Below are 22,282 nucleotides of genomic sequence, written 5' to 3'. Positions count from 1 at the left end.
AGTCACGTCCCTCAAAAAAATATAACCTTAATAAGCTAAAAATAAATAAGTAACAGCACGTGACAATGTGCACCAGTGGCGTATATCTATATTAATAAATATCAGTATTAAAATAAAAAAGGCAACATTTTAAAAAACAGTTTCTTAACAGACCAACATAGTTTTATTCTTACGCAACTACTTCGTTTTATAAAAAAAAATTTCTTCAAACTAGTTACGCTCCTGGTGTACACTAATTCCCAATTATGTAAAACTTAGAGGCGTCACGATCGTCGCTATGCGCTACGAAATCGTAACGAATCGCTAAAAAACAACAATAATCGCGGATGGAACGCCGAGTGTGAACATTTTACGTAATTTATTTAGGAATTCTGTTTACTTTGTTTTTTTAAATTATTTATATTTGCTTAATATTTATACTAAAATAAACATTAACACATTATATTTAGTTTTATTGATAAACACTGACTCTTAAGGTAACATGTCAAAAATTTGTATTTTCGTAGGAGTGATTTCAGACATGTTATTTTAGTACTAGCAATGCCTGATAAAAGATAACTGACAACTAATCCAAAAAAGGTACATAAACCTTATGCTTTTTCACCAGTTTCATAATTTTTTAACCAATAAATATTTGGGCAAATATTTATCTGATAATCTAGACCAGAGTTCCCCAAACTTTTTTGTGTCGTAGACCCCTTGCCATGTTTTTCCGTGTTGGGTAGAACCCCTACTTACTTGATATTGATTTCCAGTAAATTTACGAACGAAACGAATAAACGTGTTTGTCCCACATTCGTATTTATAGAGTGACGAATTGAACAAGTCAGTGCAAGGTAGCGAAGCTCTGAGACTGCGACTCTCAGGTTTTTACAAGTTCAAAATGTATTGCGACCACAAAGCGAATACCAACATCCTACAACTTACACAATTTTTTAAACATATATAATAATTTTTTTACTTTATAGGTACTTTTATAAATGATGTAAATGTTTTGATATTATAAGATAGTATGATGAAAGTAAATAGGTACTATTAGTGTATGTGTTGAGATCCACTATCGTGGACCCCCATTTTCATTTCAATGACCCCCAAATTTTTTTTCGCTGACGTATACCCCTTGCAGGTTGTTATAAACCCCTAGGGGTCGATATAGACCACTTTGGAAATCACTGTTCTAGACTATAGTTATTTTTTTTTTCTTCTTTTCACCCGATTTAGACGGCCACTGCAAGACATTAGCATCCCCCAAATCGTCACAATGACCAGTCGTCTCATGTTCCTCGCAGCACGCGACCTGCCGCGACCTTAATTTTGTCATCGGTCTACCTAGTAGGGGTCTACGCACGCCGCTTGTAGTCTACTGGAGAAGCTTTAGGCCTAAACGGCCATAAGTACGTTTAAGAGTATAATTTTAGATAACACCAGAAGTCAGGATAAACCTCGATAACTACCAGCGAATCAAATGTCATATTGTATCATTTACTAATGTTTTGTTCCGCTTAGCGGAATCCACGAAATAAAATAAAATGATCTCATAATATTTATTCTAAGATCAATAGTGAATGTGTTTTAAAAATGTGAACAATATAAAGTAAATGAAGGTTATTTATTACATAAATCTCAATCTTAATAAAACTGTACACGATTATACATATAATTTACTCTACACTGATAGAAATATTTAAATATAACATTTAAATGGACACATTTCACTTAGAATGACAAATGAAAGCAATGCCTATATATTTATATCATACTAATAACAAAATATTGTAGTTGTTCAAGAAAAAATTGCACTGAGACTCCTCCTACGAAGAATGTGGCTCATTCTTCTCTACACTAAATAACTTCCTTGCTTGGCGTCGAGATACCCAAGGCTTCTTCATATCCACGCTTAGTTTCGTGTTTGTCTGGAAAAAGGATGAATATATAAATATATTTAATGAATTGCATCAAACTGCATTAGCAATGTATTATACCTTTTTTACCCTTTTTCTTTGAATCCTTCTTTCCATCTTTTTTAGATTTCTTATGTTTTTCAGTCTTATTTTTACCGCGATCCGTAGTTTCGTCATTGGTCATAGAGTTCTGCTTCAAACTATCTTCACATTTACCTTGTTCTAAGTTGTCTATTAACAAATTTTCCTCTACATTCTTTTTATCTACCTCAGTCATCATTAAGTCTAAATTATTACTTCTTTTGGTTTTTTTCTCTCTCTTTTTCTTGGAGACTTTTTCAGTTGAAACTTTTGCACTGGTTTTATTTTTCTTTGATTCCTTCTTTTTATTCAATAGACCAGTCTTTGGTGATGGGTACTGGTGTATTCTCGAAGAAAGTAATTCTTCATCGCGTAATGGCCTGAAAAAAGCGTTGTATTCAATGAATATATATTAACTGCAAAAACTTAATTAACTATCAAAAAGATAGGAAATAAAAATAATCACAGACAATAGAAAAGGATATTTTAGTGAATCCTTGTATAATATTTGTATATTTTTTAACATAGCCAAAAAACACTGATGATTCTTGGATCGAATTTTGTGTTAAACAAGAATGGTTTAAAAATATAAGTTTTTGGAAGACAAAGCTAAGAAGTCACTAATTTTAGAAGAAGACACTAGTTTAAGAGGTTTTGCCTACATTTCGAGATCCAAGTCGAGGGCACGGTGTGGGTCGTCGTGGGGCGTAGGCGGTTCATCGTCGCTGACCGCCGCGCCTTCCGGTAGCTCGCCACCTTCCTCCACCGCTGGACGGTTAATTCTTTCTTCTTCCTCTGTAATAATAAAGTATCATCTATACCAGAAGCTTAACGTATGCCGTTTGATAATTTCAAGTAACCCCAGTTTAATTCTGTACATAAAATATTCTCCATATAAAAATATATTCTTATTCATTTATATTGAAGACTAACACTTGTACACTTGTACTTATACACTTGTACTTGGCGATAAATATTGCACATCGACTTTTGGAAAGAGACAATCGGCTAATTTCGGCTCCGTAGAGCTTTATCTCTGTCGCACGAAATACAAACAGTCCGGTATCTATTAGGAGCTAATATAACAAGTATGATTTGCTTCTTTTGATAATTATTTTTATTCTTTGTATAAAATACACCATCTTTTCTATGACGCTACAGGACAACTGGATCTTACGTTTAGAGGCGAGGGCAAGGCAGAAATCGGGCAACCAGAGACGTAGGGGACCGTTTTATAGCATTGCAGACTTAAAGGAATCGTCGAGAAATTGCTGTTTAGACCCGAAATCGATTGCAAGAAGTCCGTAACGTAAATTTAAGTGAACGTAAGGTAAGGAGACGACTAACTGCAGCTGGGCTAAAATCTTATGAGCCAAGCTCCATAACTCGAGACAGCTCATCTTGTAGCAAGATTAGCGTTCGCTCGCGAGCATCGTAACTGGACAACTGAGTTGAGCCACGTTTTATTCACCGATGAGAGCCTTTTCTATGTCAATTTCGTAGATGGACGCGAAAAGATGTGAGAATATCGAGGAGAACGCTATAACTAAACCATTTTTACCGGAACTGTGTCATATGGTAGAGTGTCAGTAATGGTATGGGGTGGCATATGTTTGGGAGTTCGCACAGAGTTAGTGATCATTGAAAATGGATCACTTACTGCACAAAGGTATATAACAAACATTCTAGAACCCCATGTTATGCCTTTTGCTTCACTCATTGGCGATAATTTCATTTTTATTCACGATAACGCGGCTTCATACTGATTACTCAAGTGAATAGGTACCTTAATGAGGTTGGTATTACTAAAATGAACTGACTAGCACGGTCGCCTGACATGAATCCCATAGAACATGCCTGGGACATTCTGGGAAGCGTTCGACAGCGAAATCCAGCCCCCGTGAATGTTCATGATTTAAACCACGCATTGGTGGAAGAATGGGACAATTTGCCTCAAGAATTAATCAACAACCTTATTTAGAATATGGGCAATCGTATACAGGCACTAATAAGGGCTCGCGGGGGCAATACTCGATATTGATTTTTTTTGTGTTAATTTTAAAATTAAAACCGATAATAACTGAAAAGAAAAAATCTATGAATCGCTATTTTTTCATAATTTCGTCATAACTTTTCAAATTTTGTTGCCTAATTAATTATTATTTTTATTAATTTGAGCAGAGGTAATTATTTTGTATAAGTCGAAAAAAAGAAAGTTAATTTTGTGTACCCTAATTGTGCCGGTGTGTGTGATGAAGTACCTATGAAGAATGATTGAACAAATATAGGTTAAAACTTTTAGTAAAAAAAAAATATTAGGAAAGACATTCATGCAAAATGCCAGAAATTACATCATCCGTTAGGCTGGTGTGGTTCAAATTGTGCCTATTTATGTAATACATGGTTTCTCAAGTTGAAAGTTCGACACAGATCATGATATGTTTAAAAATCTAAATGAATAAAAACATTTCATACATTTTGGGTAAACATTTCTTTTGCAAAACATAATATTTCCAAACAGTATGGCAGAAATATTTTCGTTATTCATATTCATTCATCTTCATTTTCTATTCATCAGAACCCATACTTTTTTAATTGCACAAAGGCGAAGTAGTAGCCGGTTTTTTACCTTTTATGAAAAGTTAGACATCATAAAATTGTCATGTTCCGTTCTGTCATGCCTCACATAGGTTAAAAAATGTATAATGATTTAACATGCTTGTTGTGCTATTTAGAGAACTTTTATATAAAAAAGAAATTAGTATAAGTGCTAGAATGGTAACATTAATTATTTTAATTGAAAAAAATGAATGCTGTTTATTAGAATAGAAATAAATATTTTCGTTTTCTATTATTAAATAGAAAACGAAAATTTTATAAAGAATTACGAAATATATTTTGAATATAATAATTTTACCTTCACTGTCCGATTCGGTTGAGTGTTTTTCAGACTGCTTGCTTTTCTTTTTTTTGGTCGGTCTCTTTTCTTTCTTTGCCTTTTTATTGTTTATCTTTAAGTACTTGTCAGATCGTTTAGCTGAAAAAAAAAACGATATAAATCACAAACAGCACAAAATAATGACATAACCAGTTAATAATTTTACAATAAATTTGTTGTTTTCATTTTATATGGTAAGAATTATTGTTATTTTTTTAAAGATCTCGGTTAAGAATTGTAATGTGTAGAGATCAGAACTAAAAATATCGTTCAACAATTACTTACTATGTATCTGTAACGGAACTTCCAAGGCGAGCTCGGCAACTGGAATCTCGTCTTGTTGGTAAGATCTTGGAGAATCATCCTTCAGGTAATGTGGATTGTTTGCTTGCTCCTGTCTTCGCGCCTCACGTAACTAATTAAAATTAGGTAGAATAAGAAGAGGCAGTAGATTATAATTAAAATAGATTTGAAGGTGAACAAAAGTGCAATATTATATAATTTTGTTGATGTCTCTCTTTGACAAGGCAATACCTTTTATCCCAAAAATTCAATAGCTCAATATCATAATCTCGAAAAGATATTGCTTAAAATCAAATACAGGATTACACATTTAGGATGAATTTATATTATGATTATATATTATTTACGTTATGTTTCGCAAGGTCAAATTGTTAGATGCATTTTACATGTTTCAAGAATGCAGTTCCATCAAAAAATATAAGAATTTAAATATGTATAAAACATACAGTGGACAAGACAAAGTGCAGAACTAATGGCTGTTGGGGCATTAATATTTCGGATTAGAGACCACGGACCGATAAGTGCTGTATAAGACCCACGGTGTAGTTCAAAAGACGCTGACTGCAGATTGCTGCAAACCGGCCCTATTGAAAACCTATGTTCAATAATGAAGATCCTTGGCTGAAATGTTGATGATCAATGTGTGGCAATAAAATTACTTTTTTCATATATTCCCCGACCAGAAATTTGATATGTACTTTAATTTTAAAAATAACAGGCAACTTACAGTGGTATTAGAGAGTAATACTTTAAAAACTTGCCATGTGAAGCTCCTCAGGAGTAAACTGTGAAAGAGGTCTAGTTTCTTCTTGCGGTGCAGTAAACACGGCGGCTTCATCGCCTTCACCTTCTGAACTCGAACTTTCAGAAGACCAACGGTCACGGGACAGCCAATCATCCAAATTTAGACTAAAAATATATATTTTGTTTAGACAATTAATTACAATTTAAATATCTAACATATATATTTAAAATCAAAGTGTACGCGAAATAAACGCATAGTTCAAGATCAGAGAAGGTATTCAGATGGATAATCCAAAGTTGTAATGATTATGATTTGGGCGAGTGAGGGCAAAAACCTATTCCTACTTTAGCAAGTGTGACAACATACTACACTTACTTGTGCACAGTTACAGACTCCGAAAATAGATACTTTGATTATTTTATTTAGTGTAGTAGTAACTTGAAATGAAACATGACATTCACCTCAAGTCACCTCCACATCTCTCTTGATTACCAAAGAAATAACATTATACACCAAATAAAATCAAATCTATGTTCTTACCACGCATATACTTATTTATTGAAGCAATATACTTAAAAATAATACAGTCCTCATCATAAAATCTTTATAACATAGATTTCCAGAGACTAAATATTTGGTTGCATATTTATTTAAAATTTAGATGCGTGGAAAATAAAATCCAGACCAAACAAATGTTAAAACAGATAACTAAATTAACAGATGTGTAGATAGACTTGAAATTACTTTATTTCCTTAACTTATCAATAAGTGACTTAATAAAGCGTCCACCATATTTTGCATAAAAGAATAAATCTGTTTTTGATACTTGTAGGAATTTAGTACTTATTTATTATTTATTCCAAGTCATTGGTATGAACACTAATATTTTAAACTGGAACTTTCATCGGCAAAATGGGTTTTAATTGCTTACTCATTTGGCATGGGTACTTTTTTCTGCGCTTTTGGTGCGACGGGTTTTAATTCACCATCAAATAGACCCGCTATTTCTTCTATCAAACCACCACTGAAGCCAGGAACTGTTCCTTCGCCATTACTTAATTCCTCGTTTATTTCTTCTTGTAGACCATTACTGTAACCAAAAAAAATTTTTGTGTTTAATTCATCTGTAAATGCTGTTTGAGCAGCAGTGAGAGACCGGTCAATAAAAAGGCGCTAAATAGTATGACAAACTCTAACAACAACAGAGTCCGCAGCAATTGATGCTTGTAAATGCATAATTTTCTCTTTAATACTGATCAATGAAACATGTTATGCATTTTTTAATTTAACACTGGCACACACTGTGCAATCTTTCATATGCCGGACATTAGAATATTGTCTTAGATAAAATAAAACAAACGTTAATTGAGATATCGCTTGTGCAACCAACGGCTAATGGGACCGAAAGGTTCTCGAGTGACGATCATGAGAATGACGTAGCGTGGGTAGATCTCCCACTAGGCGGCCCAACGACATAGTTAAGATCGCGGGAAGGCGTTGAATGTGAGTAGCGCTAGACTTCACGGTTGGCTTGTACCTAGCAGTGGGCATCTATCGATTGACATGATATTGATGAAGTAGATCTATTTAACGGATAAAGTAAGAAAATCATAATTTAAAAAGGTCACCTTTGCTCATGTTCGACTAATGTGGCAATTTGATTGTGAACGAAGTTCGTATCTGCTACGGGCATCACAAGTCCGTCCACCAATAGCGCCGGGTCATCGGGGCGTAGGCGGGCGAGTACGAGGGATAGCAACGCACTCGCGTTGTGCGCCCGCTCCTGTACTTCCATATCATCGCTACACAGCAACGGCCGGAGACCAGCCAATGTCTCTCGTAACACCTACCATTAATAATTTTCTTCATTCTCAATAAACACAGTGATGAAATAATAAACAGGCGGATTAACAGGAAATAAATTTGAAAATGGAACAATGTGCAAACATACTTCGAGGGCCGTAGTCAGATCATTACGCCTTTCGTAATTCAAAAGCAGCCGGCCGCAGAGCTTCAGTGCAGCGTGAACGCACACGGCGCGCGCACGCATGTGCGCACCGCCCACGCCCGCGCACGACAGCAACGGTGAGATTGACTCACGCATAATGCTCTCCATGCTGTGATAGATTCAACAATTTCTTTTTATTCAATGCAAGACTGTAATTGGGGTAATCAAATAAGGCGACTGACTGGGACATTTAAGACCTCTTTATATTTTAAATTGCTTTTTATACTTTTTATATTGACAGCTCGTCGCATTCCTATGGTCTGCCAGTCTATTATTATTATGGAGGCTAACAGTTGTTTTACCAAGGATTTATATAAAGAACTATACCAATTAACTTCAATTTATGCCAATATATTTATGATTTTGTATTACTAACTAATCAGCCCAGAGCTAGAAGAATTTTTTTTTAATTACTATAAAATATAGGAATATTTTTTTCCTAAATATATTAATAAGCGTAAAATTTGAGAAAAAAGTTTTTAAGTAGGCGAAAATTAAAAACGAAAAAAACAACCGCGGACAGCTAGTAACTTTTGATAGTGAGAAGTATGTCGAGGTACCTAGAAAAAATTAACCTGCCTTGTTCTAGTTCAACTTACTTCAAGTTAGAAGAAATTAACTGTTATTGATAATGGGAAAGAATTACCTACTGGAGTGTATATAAATGGACATTGCCCTAAAGAAATTTTCGCGATAGGAAAGCAAATCTAGAAGAAAGTAAAAAAGAAAACATTGCATATATGGCAAGTTAATTATGAAAAAAATCAACCTTTCAGAGAAATGGAGAGAATGGTCACACGTAAAATCAAAACTTCCGAAAAAAAAGCAAACGAAAAGTGTACTGAATGAGGGTTAAATGCATTAAGGGAATACCCTAGTTTGTTAGTCTGGGAAGCAGTCTACCGCCTTCTAACCGGAATAAAGAATACCGTCACATATAAATCAAGTGTCGGGGATGCTAACGCATAGAGTGGCAGACGATAAACAAAACTGAAAAAAGTTAGATTAAGCCTTTGCCAACTGGCAAAAGGACATGCAACCTTCAACAAATTATAAATATAAAGCTAACATTATATAACATAGCCTCTGAAAAATATGATATAAACGCGGTAATAATAAGTAGCATAAATATGTTTCTGAAACTAACGTGCAGTATTCGGCAAGTACATAGGCAGCGGCGTATAGAACTTCACGCGAGGCAGGCCCCGGGGGCGAAGCCGCCGCGCGCGCGCACATGGACGCACACTCGCGCGCCGCGAACTCCCGTACGCCTGCCACTCGGGCTCCCACCTCTGTCAGCTGTTGCGCCAGTATGCACCCTGCAAGTGCCACACTTCTATTAGACGAGAGGAAAGCATGCCTAGCGAACGCAATGGCTAATTAGGAACCATTTTATTAATAACGCGAACGGATTGTAAACTCTAACTCCTCTAGATATTAATAAGTTTCTACTGTAGTTATTCCCTATAAATAATAAATATTCATACATTTTTAAATACTACAATGTATTCTATTACTACAGTTTATTACCGAGTTGATAACACCATTATAACTTTTTTCCCTTGTAATAACGACGTAAGAATGCGTTTAAATGGAGGCGAAATGTAAGTCTACACCAGCCCAGGAAAAAATACAACGGGTATAGGTTTATCACCTAAACACAAGTAAATATATTCACCTATTCAACACTTTGAATGAAAAGTCAGAAGAATATTTTTACCAAGTCTCTTTGTGAAGTGAAGTTCGTAATTTAAAAAATGATACAGAAACTAGTTGTCTATAATATTTAAAATTATACAGGTCGAGTAGAAAAATTGCATCGAACTTGTGGAGATTGTTGAACCAAAAATGGACGCCATTGGCTATAACTTGGAAACAAATACAGATTTTTTTATTAACATAAGAGATACTCGGAAACTGGATATCAATCAGTAAATGACAATATTTAACTAACTTAAACTAATTAGTTTGTTAAAAATAGTTGCGTGTATAAGCATCTTTATATTTCTCTACACTTATTGATATTGTCTGTCTCTTTTGTTTGTTTACAAAAGTGCGATTAAAAGGGCGTCACAATAACTCTGTCCGGCGATTTGAATATAGAATGTTAGATATTGCTAATCTTACCATGTTTCGCACTTGTTTCCATTTCGGTGAGTTCAGCCAGAACGGTGACGTACCACTCAAAATCTACGACGTGTTGGTAGTTGTTCTGCGAACAGATCTCTATCATCCGAGTTAGTAGTTCGTCTCGGTACATTGTCCCTTCCGCTCGCTCCATGTGGACCATGAGTTTTTTAACAATTTCCATTAAATTTTTCTTTGACACCTGAAATTTTTAAAATTTATTTTTACATTCAGTAGACATTATATCTTATATACCTTAGAAACTATGTTAATTATCAAACGAGATAGACGAAAAAAATTCAATTATCGTAGGAGCCATAGTACGAGTAGTAGTAATTAAGATTAAAAATGTTTTTATGTCCTAGAAGATGTATGCTACATTATTGTATTAAAACTCTATTTCTATATATAAACCAGTTTTTTTGGAATAATATGTTGATATAAATTATTATTCGAGGCATATATCATGATATGTTCTAAACAATTGATAATATTAATCTAAATTTGTCAGTAAGAAAATCGGCTGCTAATAATAATATTAACTATATTGCTATATAAACTTAAATGAAAATATTTTAACAAAACTAACTCACCATTCCATACAAAAGACCCAAAGCTCTCAGTCTAATTGATTCATCTTTATCATCTAAACACGCTAAGACTAGATCCTTATGTGCTTGAACAGACTTAGGGTGGGACTTGAGTATCCTAGACATTGCCAGTAATCCCAAATACTTCACTGCAATAATTAATTACATTTTATACTTTAAAAAAAATTATACAGGTTGGATCAAGAATTTATTAATATTTGAATCTCATGTCCCAAGCAAACACGTCTAACGACTTCTTGACACCAATGCTGCCGGAATCGTAACACATGGTTTCATTAAGATGGAGTGTTGTTACAAGCTACAGGAGCCACATCCAACGAGTTCTGGTATGTGGTCAAAGAAATGTTTTCCAAAAAAGCCGATTTCGAGAGGAGGCGACATCCCTTGACCCAGGAGTTAATTAAAGAGTCATATCAACATTCATAAACCAAACACGCTACTTTACCTGATAGAAATAATCAGAGAAAATATGTCGGCCGATCTCGCGGTCTCTTTACCACGAGTATTTGAATATTCTCGTACTCGCTCGGAAGAGTGCAAAAATTGAAATGGTAGTTATTTAAACAATATAACTTTAAAAAAAATAATTCCAACGAATTACCTTTCCTATTAATAAACATATTTTAAAATGGATCTTATGGGTTTTTTAACAAAAATTTTTCAAATGTTAACTAATTCATGGTTCTGTACCAGGAAATTTATAATTAAAAATTAGTGTGTCGATTTTTCAGTACTGAGCAATTTTTTTAAGAAAAAAAGACAGAAGGCTCCGGTAAGAATGAAGCAGTTTTTTTTGAAGTTACCGCCAATTTGTTAATTTTGCAAATATTTATGCGAAATAAATAATAAACAATGCATCTGGACTTTCAAGCCAGACAAGCAATCTGTGGCCGTAAAAGAATTAATTTCTTTGCACTTACAGTTTTGATCAGTGTCTTCAATGAGTATTCTTAGTTTTTGGACACACAGCTGCACGCAGGCGGCGTGACCCGGCATTCCGCTGCTAATGCTTATCAGTACAGCTATCACAGTGTTTATACACTCATACAGCAAAGACATAGCAGATGTGCTGTTAAAAACAAAATTATTATAAACTTATTTCTTAAAAATAACTTATGATTGAAAAAACAGTACATGATAATATGTAAAAAAAAACCTACTCATACACTCAGTAGTATGTTACTATGTACAAATAATGTATCATTAAAAAATTAATCGGTTAATTATGGATTTGTTCTCTATTGTTTTTTAACTCTCTCGATTTAACGGTTAAGAATATTGAGAGAATAATGTACATTCTCTTTATTAATAACAAACGTAAAAACACCTAACACTTTGACTGATAACATAATCGTGATTATTAATCATCGAAAAATCATAGCTATTTTCATCAAAACAAAACAAGAAAATAAATGTAATATTTTGCTGTGAATTAAAAATACAGTGACTTGTGAACATAGTTTCAGGAATCAGATAAATAACTATAAAAGCATAAGGCTGGTGTTATCTAAACAAATGGCATACTGCCATTTAAAGCAGAAAATTCTAAATTAACTCTATTCAATGTCAATTATTTGCCGCAGCTGCTATCTGCAGAGAAATTAAAAACAAAATTTTGAAGAAGCAGTGAAAGCTACCTACTCCGGAACATAGCTTAATACCAACTGAAATCTGTCAAATTATACAATGCTGTTGTATAGGCACTACATTCCCTTCACCCCATAGAGACCAATTACTCAATAGATTTTAACTAAGTGCCGTTATAATTTGAACTCACCTATGTATTAAATTAGTTAATGGTTCTATCAGTTTCTTGCCAAGTCGAGGCTCTAATGGGGTTAAGGCACCAAACTGGAACAAACACAATGACACTAAACTAGCTTATGTGAAACAGCGTAAATATGGAAGACTGTAGAGTTATGACATATTTTCATCTGGTTCACTTTTCAATTTGATTAAAATGACAGATTTACTTGTATTCCTAAAGTTGCATTGATTTTGGTTGTTCGCAGCAAAATATATAAAAAAGGTGGGACATGCTGTTTTTTGTGATTTCTCTTATAAATCATTACCAGATAAAGGATTAATTAAAAATTTGCAATGTCATTCTTCCATGACACAATTTCCTCAACTTATTGACATAAAAATGATCAAAATAACTTTATAAAATAACAAATGTTTGTTATTTAATAAAGTTATTTTACTAATTACAATATAATTCTTTAAGAATTTATTTGAAGTACAAATACTTTAAACTCAATATATTGCTTATAATCTTATGATATGAAGCAAATGAATAAAATCAAAAATAAAGAAACAGTAATCCCGTTAAATAGTAATATCATTGATATCATTAGAATTGCAAATTTTAAATAAACCAGACTGTGAGTGATTGAGTGGTTGTGTGTATTATGAAACCTTCAAAATATTGTAACTGGTGAAAATGGTTAACGATTCTAGCAACTTGCAAACTTGTGTGTTTCACAAGTTTTTGGTACCTGCAAATTAGGTCAATGAGGCTTTGAGTAATTTTTCTTCCAATATCTGGTTCATACTGTGTCATTAAACCGAACTGTGGAGAATTAATAATTTTAATTAAATAAAAAAAAACAATCAGTATGATAATCACAATGACAACAATCTCTGATGTATATTGTGTGTGTGAGGGGAGAGTGTATAATTCATTTTAACAAACTATTGCTAGCTTGAGCATCAAATATCAATGTATACCAGCTTTATAATCTTGATCAGCATCCAATTATTTGTAGATGTTGTCATTAACTTAAAGAACACAGGCGCTAATGATAAATAGTTTTTAGGGTTCTTTCTTGCCAATTCACAAACAACATTTACTGCTGCTGATTGTACGCCTGAAATAAAATCAGAATAATGTCAATATATTATGAGAAAGTGTTATAAAAGATAACATACTTAAATAGCCAACATGGCCAGCTTGGGCTCAATGAGGACATTTGTATATGATTAGCAGTGACTAGGATAATGGCAAGAATTTGTCTTTGTTGAAAAAAAAAAATTTCTGTGATGTGTATACAAATTTTTAAGTGACTTATCATTATAATATGAAAATATCCTTTAAATTTGCCTTTTTGTTTTTATTTTCACAAACCCATGAAATTTAATAAGAAACTTTACTAGTGTACCATTTCTAACACAAGATTGCCTGATAATAAAGTTATAATTTACATATTTCTATTCGCATTATTTGCAGCAGACACAATAAATACTTTTTGTTAAATAGAATTTTTGTTGTGTACATGATGACTTTGTCTAATCTTTGATAGACATTGAAATTGGCTGTGGGATTTGGTTGTGTATAATTCATAGATATGTACACCATGGGTGGCCGAGGCTATTTGATAGTTTGAGCTGTTATTCAAAATTTGAAAATTTTTGTGTGCTGCAATTGAATGCATATTTAAAACTCGCAAACAATTTTTTTTTAACAAGAATTATTAAATACAAAAGTGCATAATATGTGTATTGCAGTTACATACAATGGCACAAGTATATGACAGCACTCCTAATAATACTTAAAATGCCAGTTAGTCAATTATGGTCGGTGTTTTGATTTCATTAATTTTATGGTGGAATAATAATAATAATTGTTTACATTGGTAATTTGTTTCGAATTTTTAGGAGCTGCACATAGGTTATATAAATTTAAATATTGAAATAATTCAACAATTGATCACAGCCACAAATTATTGTTCGGTGTGCATGTGGCTACCTTGCCACAGTTTAGCCACTCCTGGTGTATACCATGGCTGTTTGACAGATCTCTATCTAATCATCAGTTCAATGTTATGAGCCTGAATTAAACAACAAGTAGCTTTTTTAATGCTCTCTCAAAGTTATAATAATGACACTTATTTACTAGCTCTTGATGATCATAAGCAAGTACATAATTACTAGTCTACCACAGTTTGTGTAGATAATCTGTAAGATGAAAGTAATACTTTGTTTACACAAATTATCCATGACATAGTTTTTCTCAATGTTCTCATTCTATTTTGACAAATTAATGTGTTTTTGTTAGGTTTTAACTCATTGTTATTTTCATTATTACAGTTAGACATAGTCTTCATATAATGTCAATAAAAGACATTTTTAGTACATACCAGGATCAGGATCCTCCAACTTTTCTTTTAATTTTGGAAAAGCGGGTCTAAGAGCTTCTGGATATCTTAAAAATACCTTATACATCATAAGTACAGCTTTCATTCTCAGGTATGGTTTTGTCGAGCTCATCTAAAAATAAATGTTTAATATTTGTTAATAATACATAGTATTTAATTCAGTTAGAGTACCCAGGCATTGATGACACATCTGAAATATATTGCATGCTCTATTTATTTACTAAGCTCTTTATACTCTGTATGTTAAAATTTATAGCAACATTTTGGATGTGCCAAATCAAATGCTATGTGTTATAACATATATTCATAATCATTATAAATAAGTAAAAAAAATTCAATTGAACAAATATATGCCACTCATTCACAAAATCTTAGAACATTTAATATGTAGAGTATAATGAATAGACAATATAATAATGTACTTAAACTTAATGTATAAGCAAAATAAGAAGTAAATAATGTTTTAAGTATTTCTTTAAATAACCTGGAAAGCTTTAAATTATTGGGTCTACTTCTTCTTACAGCCGATAGACACCCACTGCATGGCATAGGCCACCTCCAAAAATGACCACAATCATGAGTTTTGCAAGGACCACATCCATGCGAGTTCACCCAAAGGGGAGCCTACCCACACCACATTTACTGGCTTGTAGTCATCACTTGAGAACCTTTTGGTCCCAAAGGCCATCAGTTGCACAATGTAGCCCACCCACCACTTCAGACATGCAATTCTACAAGTATTGTTATACCATTCATATGGAGCATTAAAAGGGAATTAGATGTTTGCAAATTTTACATTTTTGGTAAGGCGCATGAGTGTAGCATATATATATATATATATACATATATGTATGTATAAACAAACACACACACATATATATATACTCTTCACAATATGTCTAGAACCAAAAGTCAAGTAAAAAATTACTTTACAAAGTATAGTTTGGAAAGTTATTTTTTTAGTTAAGTTTTATACCGATGGCAGTTATAACTTTTAATACTTTTCTTGCATGTTAATAATTAGCGAGAATAGATTTCATGAAATGCATACCTATATATAAAGCAGCATGGGCCATGCAAAGCAGGTACCTAACAGCTAGTTTTATATAAAAAATTACTTACTAATGTCATAATATCATTTGCCAAATCTCTGGCCAAGTCATGTGAAATAAAACAACTCAATCCACTGAGCGCCAAACCAGCTTCATATTGATTTTGTGCATTCAGATCCTTTCTAATCATATTTGTTGTCAGCATAAGCAACTCTGAATCGGCATGAAATGATTGACTTGCTGCTAAATAACCAATACGTTTATAAGTAAATTTATTTGAGCTCATAACTTCAATTATGTTGAATATTGCCCATGATATATCATATCCCAACATTTGAAGCTGAAAATTAAACAAATTTTTATGATTCATTGGGTATATAATAACAATAAAATTTGAATTAATTATCTCAACAATAAAAACAGATACAGAGTGTATAGAAATTATTTTAATACATGTTTTAATATTGATAAAATATTTACTTACATATGTCAATTTAGCAATAGCATTAGCTTTCACTCCGATATTATCTTGTCTTAGTTCGACTTTAATTTCTTCCATACACTGGGCTATGTACTTGGCCTAAAATTTTTAATATAACATCCAAATTACTAATGATGGTTATACTTCATAATTATTCCAATAAATAAATTAAATTAAGAGCTATCGGCAAATAATACCTCATTATCTTTGTTATTTCTGATTCCGCGTACTAAATCAGTTAAATTTTTATCAAACATCCGTTCGAAATTCCCTTTAACTTTCTTCAAAGCCATGATGAAGATGCTGTTTTCGCAACCATAACACTATATGAAAAACTTTTGGTCTCTTGAATACCAAAACTGTAAACTGAAAAATTGTGAACGATGTCAAAAGGAATTGTAACTATAAATGACAATTCGTTCAAGTCCTACCCTGCAATGTTGGCCTGAAGTGTTGCAAGCCTTAATTTAAATGTCGAAGTTAAACCAGTAATTAAATTTTAAAACGAAATACCAATGATTCTCTTTAAACTTATCTATTATTATATTCACAAGTTTACAAGTGTGTTATAAATATAAAGCATTTTAATTAAATATAGATACGATAAAAAACAGAAATTTTTATTACAATAATAATGTAATCAACTCATAATAATTACTTAACCGAAAAGAAGCCGATATGTTTTTATCACTTTGTTATCTTCTTAAGTTATACTAATGGATAATTTTTTTTGGGTCAAGCTTCAATTTCACTCACGTCGTTGCTCAGGAAGAAAGGTGGAGACTAATATTCGTCTATAGATACTTGGTATCCTCCAACTCCTAATCTCTAACTTATATCGATTTCTCTTTGAACTCTACATATTTAATTTAATACTTTTGGGTGAAGCCACACATTATAACATTTTGCAAAGAGGACTTATTATTAATTATGTTGTGCTTATGTTTTATTTTTGAAAACGAGTAGTATTAAAAGCGTGTAAATTATTGTAATATGAATAAAAAGATCTGTGTTGTTTCCTCGGAATTAAATTTTATAAGTAAAATTTTGTTGAAAGAGGCTTTTCCTTTCTGTCCAAATACCTTTTTTTAATTTTTGTACAAGTAAATGTAATAGAAGTTCGAAGAAATATTATTTTAAAACAGTAAACTTCAAAACTTATTTAATAGCTGGCAGTACATTCGTTCTTATCAGTGACAAATGCATAATATAAAACTTCACATCTAGATATATTTATTCATGTTGTGATTATGAAAAATGATTATTTTTCTTAGCGAATTGCAAAAAGAACATCTCGGATTATTGCATAAGCAATCCGCACAAGGTTAATATATGTAAAGCAATTGTTATTTGTTTATTTACGCTTTTGAGTTGGTAGTTAGTGAAGAAACATTAAAAATTACTATTACGTGTAAACATAATTTGTAATTGATGCCTGTTAGCTTTGTCAGTCTTTTTTTAAATAATCCATTTATATTAACATCTTTTTTAAATATCAATCAGATTATCTGACAAACAAACATTTCTTAAAATTAAAATTACTTTCCAGCAATAACATTGGTCAACGCGACTAGCTTATATATCAACTATGTTAAATTAAAATGATGTTTTGACTGTTGTTTTCTAATTACTGTACATACATAACTTAAGCAATTATACAGTGTACCATTATCATGCTCCTAAATGTAATATTGGTTTTAACAATTAGCTGAATATCTGTTTTTATAATAAATTTAATTTTGATATTAATTTTTTTATTATTTCAGTTTTGGTTGACTTTTGTAAGCTGACCATAGATTATCTTGACCATGGCAGTAATGATAAGAGATGCAATTTAGCTGCTGGTAAGGATTTACATAGTTTTTATTACAAAATTATAGTCTTTTTTTTTAACTTTTTTTCATTACTGTTTACAGAAAAACTCAATGTGTCATTAGTTAGCATACAAAATTTAATACAAGCCCTTGCCTATCTTATAGTGGAGGGATGTAAACATAATGTAAGTATAATAGTAAATACTTCTGAAAAATTGCAGTAAGACTTAAATTATTGAACCAAAGAGTTATTTCTGATAATTTTTTTTAATAACAAAGAGATTGTTTTAGTCTATGCTGTTTATACAGTCAAGCACTCAATTTTAAAAAGTTTGAAAATCATTTTCTATGCTGAGAAAAGATTTTTTTGAGTAAAAGTATATCTCGAGTTTCAATAGCTCTAAAAACTGGATTAAAGGTATTTGTGAGCAATTACTAAAAAAGCTGAGTTTGTCTTGGGCCTCTACAGATTTCAGATGGTTATAATATAATGATGACATTATAGAATACCTAAACTTAATTGAATTTTCTATCAAATAAGTATTTTCTGGCATTTTTCTAATGACATGCATTTATGATTGCAATTATTGATCAAAAGTAATAATATGAATAAGGTTGGGGATATTACATGTAGAAGTATTATTTGATCTTCAGAAAGAATAATTTAAAATAAAACAATGGACTCCTACATAAAGGTACATGGTGCAAAAGTAAAACCGTTAAGATTTATTTACAATCTATGCCAACATGCCAAACTGATATCATTAAAATTATATATAATATATTATATATAATTTTAATGATATTTTTAAATTATGATATATCATTAAAATTATATATAATAATAATATCCTATATTAAGTTGAAATATTTTATTTATTATATTATTATTTAATGTTTTTTTTAGTTAAATGAAACAGACTTCAAGTTTTCCTTATCATTAGCTGGATTTTCAAATGATCAACAACAGGTTTTAGTTAAACTGTACATTGCAAAAAAAGAAAAGATATCTAACGCTTTAAATAAACTACAACAAAGAGATTTTACATATTTAGATTTCACATGGAGATTTGAAATTCAGGTAAAAAGTTAATGATTAAATTTTTAATGCTAAAATTTCAAGTCTAAATTATTATTAATTTTTAGAAATAAAATTAGCTTTTGCTAGTTAAATGTTAGAATTTTATTCTTGAAATTCATACATTAATAAATCTTTAAATCTTGCATGTTGAACATATTATATTGTTTATTAAATATATTACTTGAACAGATTATGACTACTTGCTTAAACTAACAGTAAACTCAAAGAATGGTGTTATGCATATACATATTGATATTGAAATCATGAATACAATTTTTTTGTTTCAGATGGCATCTCGAAAGTGTAATCAAATAATTAAACCACTTATTGCTATTAATTTGGTGGTTACAATTCCTAAAAGCTTTGGCCAAATAGAGGATTATAATTACAGGCAAGATACATTAACCCTGGATAATATTGCTCCTGTACAAATTAACTCAACAATACAAAATGCGAAGACTGCACACCAATGTCAAAACATAATAAAACATTTTCTTTTGCAATGTGATTTACCAAATTTGATACATCTAACTAATAAGTTAGAGCAGGCTATTAAAGAATCTAAAAGCCAACATGTCAGAAAAGTACAAAGAGCCTTATAGCATAAAAAATGTGTTTCTACAATTTTTATAACATGACATTAATAAACTGAGAAACTTGTTTTGTATTTTATTTTTCTAAACATGTAGAACTGCCTTAGCGTTGATTAATTTTTTTTTAAATTGTTAACAAGATTTCTGTAGATTAAATTGAATGAACAGAACAATATGGTTGTTAAAATCAAAAGAAAATGTTATTGATTTTATCTATCCAACAATCCAAAAGTTAATTCAGTTTTGTGAAAGTACAACACCTATAGTTGTTTCTTTATTAATGGGTATAATATACCTAAAGAATATTTACATGTTGTAGATACATAAAAAAACAATAGATGATAACCATCTTGACACATTGAATAAAATCGAGTGCCGTTTATCAACGTGTGATATTTTATCTTGATGAGTTTCTTAAAATCTTTATTTCCGTCATAAACATACGTAAGGCCAAATGATTTCTCACGACCCCTTTTAGACCTAAACGTATTGTTAAATGATACTACTAAAATTGTAAATAAGAAACCGTAAATGACAAATCGTGAAATGTACCTCTCATTCATATCGAGAACCATTTAATTTTTACTTGCCATGTATTTTTAATTATTAAAATTTTTGTTTAACTCATAAAATAATATTTTTATCTAAAATATCTCCGAAAAAACTCCGAGCATGGCTTTTTCCATTGCTAAAGACAAAGAATTGACCTTGAGCCTTATAAGGCTAGCGACCATGTCTCGGATCCGTAACAGTAAGTTATTTTACGTCAATACTGTCCATCAACTATGAATCTAAATTTCAGAATTATAAAATTAGTTATCAAACTTTTTAAAACACAAAAAGGAATTCATGATTACGTATCATGTATGCATGTACCATATTAAAAAAAATTAATTCTTACATACTCAAGAAAGTGTTAAAATAAATTAAGTCGAAAGGTAAGTTATAAAAGTTTAGTCTCGAATGTAACGAGCTTATATTCTCATGACATGGTAGTATATCTCATTTTCTATAGAAATCGTGAGATGTATTTAAGTATCGATTGAATTTGAACCAAAATAATAGAAAGGGCTGGTTTTATTTCTTAGATGATTGTTTAACGTATAAATAATTAAAACTAAAATAAAAGTGGAAGCTTAATTTTAAAACTTAAAGGTAATTTTAATCTAAGAAAAATACTGTGTCAAATGCATGTCAGAGAATGGGGAAAATAAACAGAACTCATGAAACTTTAACATTAAGTATAGGCCTCGTGTTAATATCAACTTTATTTAGTATTTTATTTTATAATAAATTAGTTTTGTTTAAATTTAATTTCTGTTTATCTATGTATCGCACAAAATTGACTTAAACCATTATTACGCAAAAAAAGAGCTTAGTCAAATCTAATAATATAATATGCATAAATAGGTGTATTTTTAATATAAATCAATAATTTAATATATTTCATTTTTACGGCCGCCTATATAAAATTCCCCTTGGAACATACGCTATATATGTTTAACATATGTCATACTTCTTGGTTCCCAAACTGTAAAAATAGGACGATGTAGCGTCGCTTATTACTTTTAGGGTTAATTTTAAAAGCAAACTTCAAACTCATTGATATAATGATATAAGCGGAATTAAAAATCAATAATGTCCAACATTACCAACTAATTTATAATATTTATTGATTTAAAATAATATCTATGTTATAATCTAAATAGAAAACAATCTTTTTAAAACAAATAAATTAAACAGAAGAAACAAAAACAATGGGAAGGGCGTGCAGATTTGCGTAAAATTATAATGATAGCCATAAACCATTTTTATCTCATACACTGATCATTAAGATAACTTAACTGATTATAAAAAAAGTTTTTACTCTTGTAAAATAAAGTTTCGTACAACTAATTAGCAATGTAAAGCTTAAATACTTTATGCATAAATAACACGCTGTAATGAACATAATTTAACAATGAAAAGAATAAGGCTCTATTTACATGGATACTATTATTGTAAATGTTTACATTGTATAATAGGTTAAAAATTATTAGCTCATAATACAATTTTTTTACTCAAAGGTCCTTAATCTCATTTTAAATTCTAAAAACTTTTGTAAATTTTATGACTTAAATAGCATCACATCTAATTTTTCAACACGGGAACAATAGCATTTGAACTTTTATACAATATTTTATACGCTAATATTTTATACTTGATTATACGGTACACAGCAAAGCGTGGTATCAAATATTAATATTTTAAAGCTAAAACTTTAGGAACGTGTTGTATGCCTTAGATTAAGACGGGGATTTCGCAACTTTGATTGAATTTATAAATAAAATGACGTTAAAATTTGTCATCATGACAAACACATTTACACAACTTGCACATGCTTTATTACT

At 31.2% G+C, this 22,282-nt stretch overlaps 2 protein-coding genes across 3 annotated transcripts; one reads left to right on the top strand and one right to left on the bottom strand.

The window, feature by feature from the left end:
• Positions 1-1,076: 1,076 nt before the first annotated feature.
• On the bottom strand, positions 1,077-16,800 carry g (adaptor-related protein complex 3, delta 1 subunit-like garnet). 2 transcript variants are annotated; one of them, XM_068772380.1, is made up of 19 exons: positions 16,602-16,800; positions 16,408-16,503; positions 15,994-16,263; positions 14,854-14,983; positions 13,445-13,584; positions 12,492-12,565; positions 11,635-11,783; positions 10,697-10,842; positions 10,104-10,305; positions 9,124-9,295; positions 7,920-8,085; positions 7,597-7,814; positions 6,900-7,058; positions 5,985-6,132; positions 5,206-5,335; positions 4,900-5,019; positions 2,645-2,777; positions 1,992-2,362; positions 1,077-1,913 (listed from the first exon to the last, which is right to left on the bottom strand). In XM_068772380.1, exons 1-19 carry the CDS (start codon positions 16,695-16,697, stop codon positions 1,843-1,845), a joined length of 2,991 nt encoding a protein of 996 aa, XP_068628481.1. In that variant the 5' UTR covers positions 16,698-16,800; the 3' UTR covers positions 1,077-1,842. The 2 variants fall into 2 exon arrangements, with proteins under 2 accessions (XP_068628481.1, XP_068628480.1); XM_068772379.1 differs by having other exon boundaries at positions 1,317-1,913; positions 1,983-2,362.
• Positions 16,801-17,601: 801 nt separating this feature from the next.
• LOC137929758 (COMM domain-containing protein 2) lies at positions 17,602-19,947 on the top strand. Its single transcript, XM_068772847.1, has 5 exons — positions 17,602-17,728; positions 18,171-18,248; positions 18,321-18,403; positions 19,126-19,299; positions 19,587-19,947. The coding sequence occupies exons 1-5, from the start codon at positions 17,662-17,664 to the stop codon at positions 19,899-19,901; spliced, it is 717 nt and encodes a 238-aa protein (XP_068628948.1). The 5' UTR covers positions 17,602-17,661; the 3' UTR covers positions 19,902-19,947.
• The last annotated feature ends 2,335 nt before the right edge of the window (positions 19,948-22,282 follow it).

This window comes from Battus philenor, unplaced genomic scaffold (genome assembly GCF_028537555.1).
Source record: "Battus philenor isolate CCGP_79_NKW_IND1 unplaced genomic scaffold, ilBatPhil1.0.hap1 SCAF_5, whole genome shotgun sequence".
In the NCBI taxonomy this organism is placed as follows: Eukaryota; Metazoa; Arthropoda; class Insecta; order Lepidoptera; family Papilionidae; genus Battus; species Battus philenor.
This window is presented reverse-complemented; position numbering and strand designations above follow the sequence as displayed.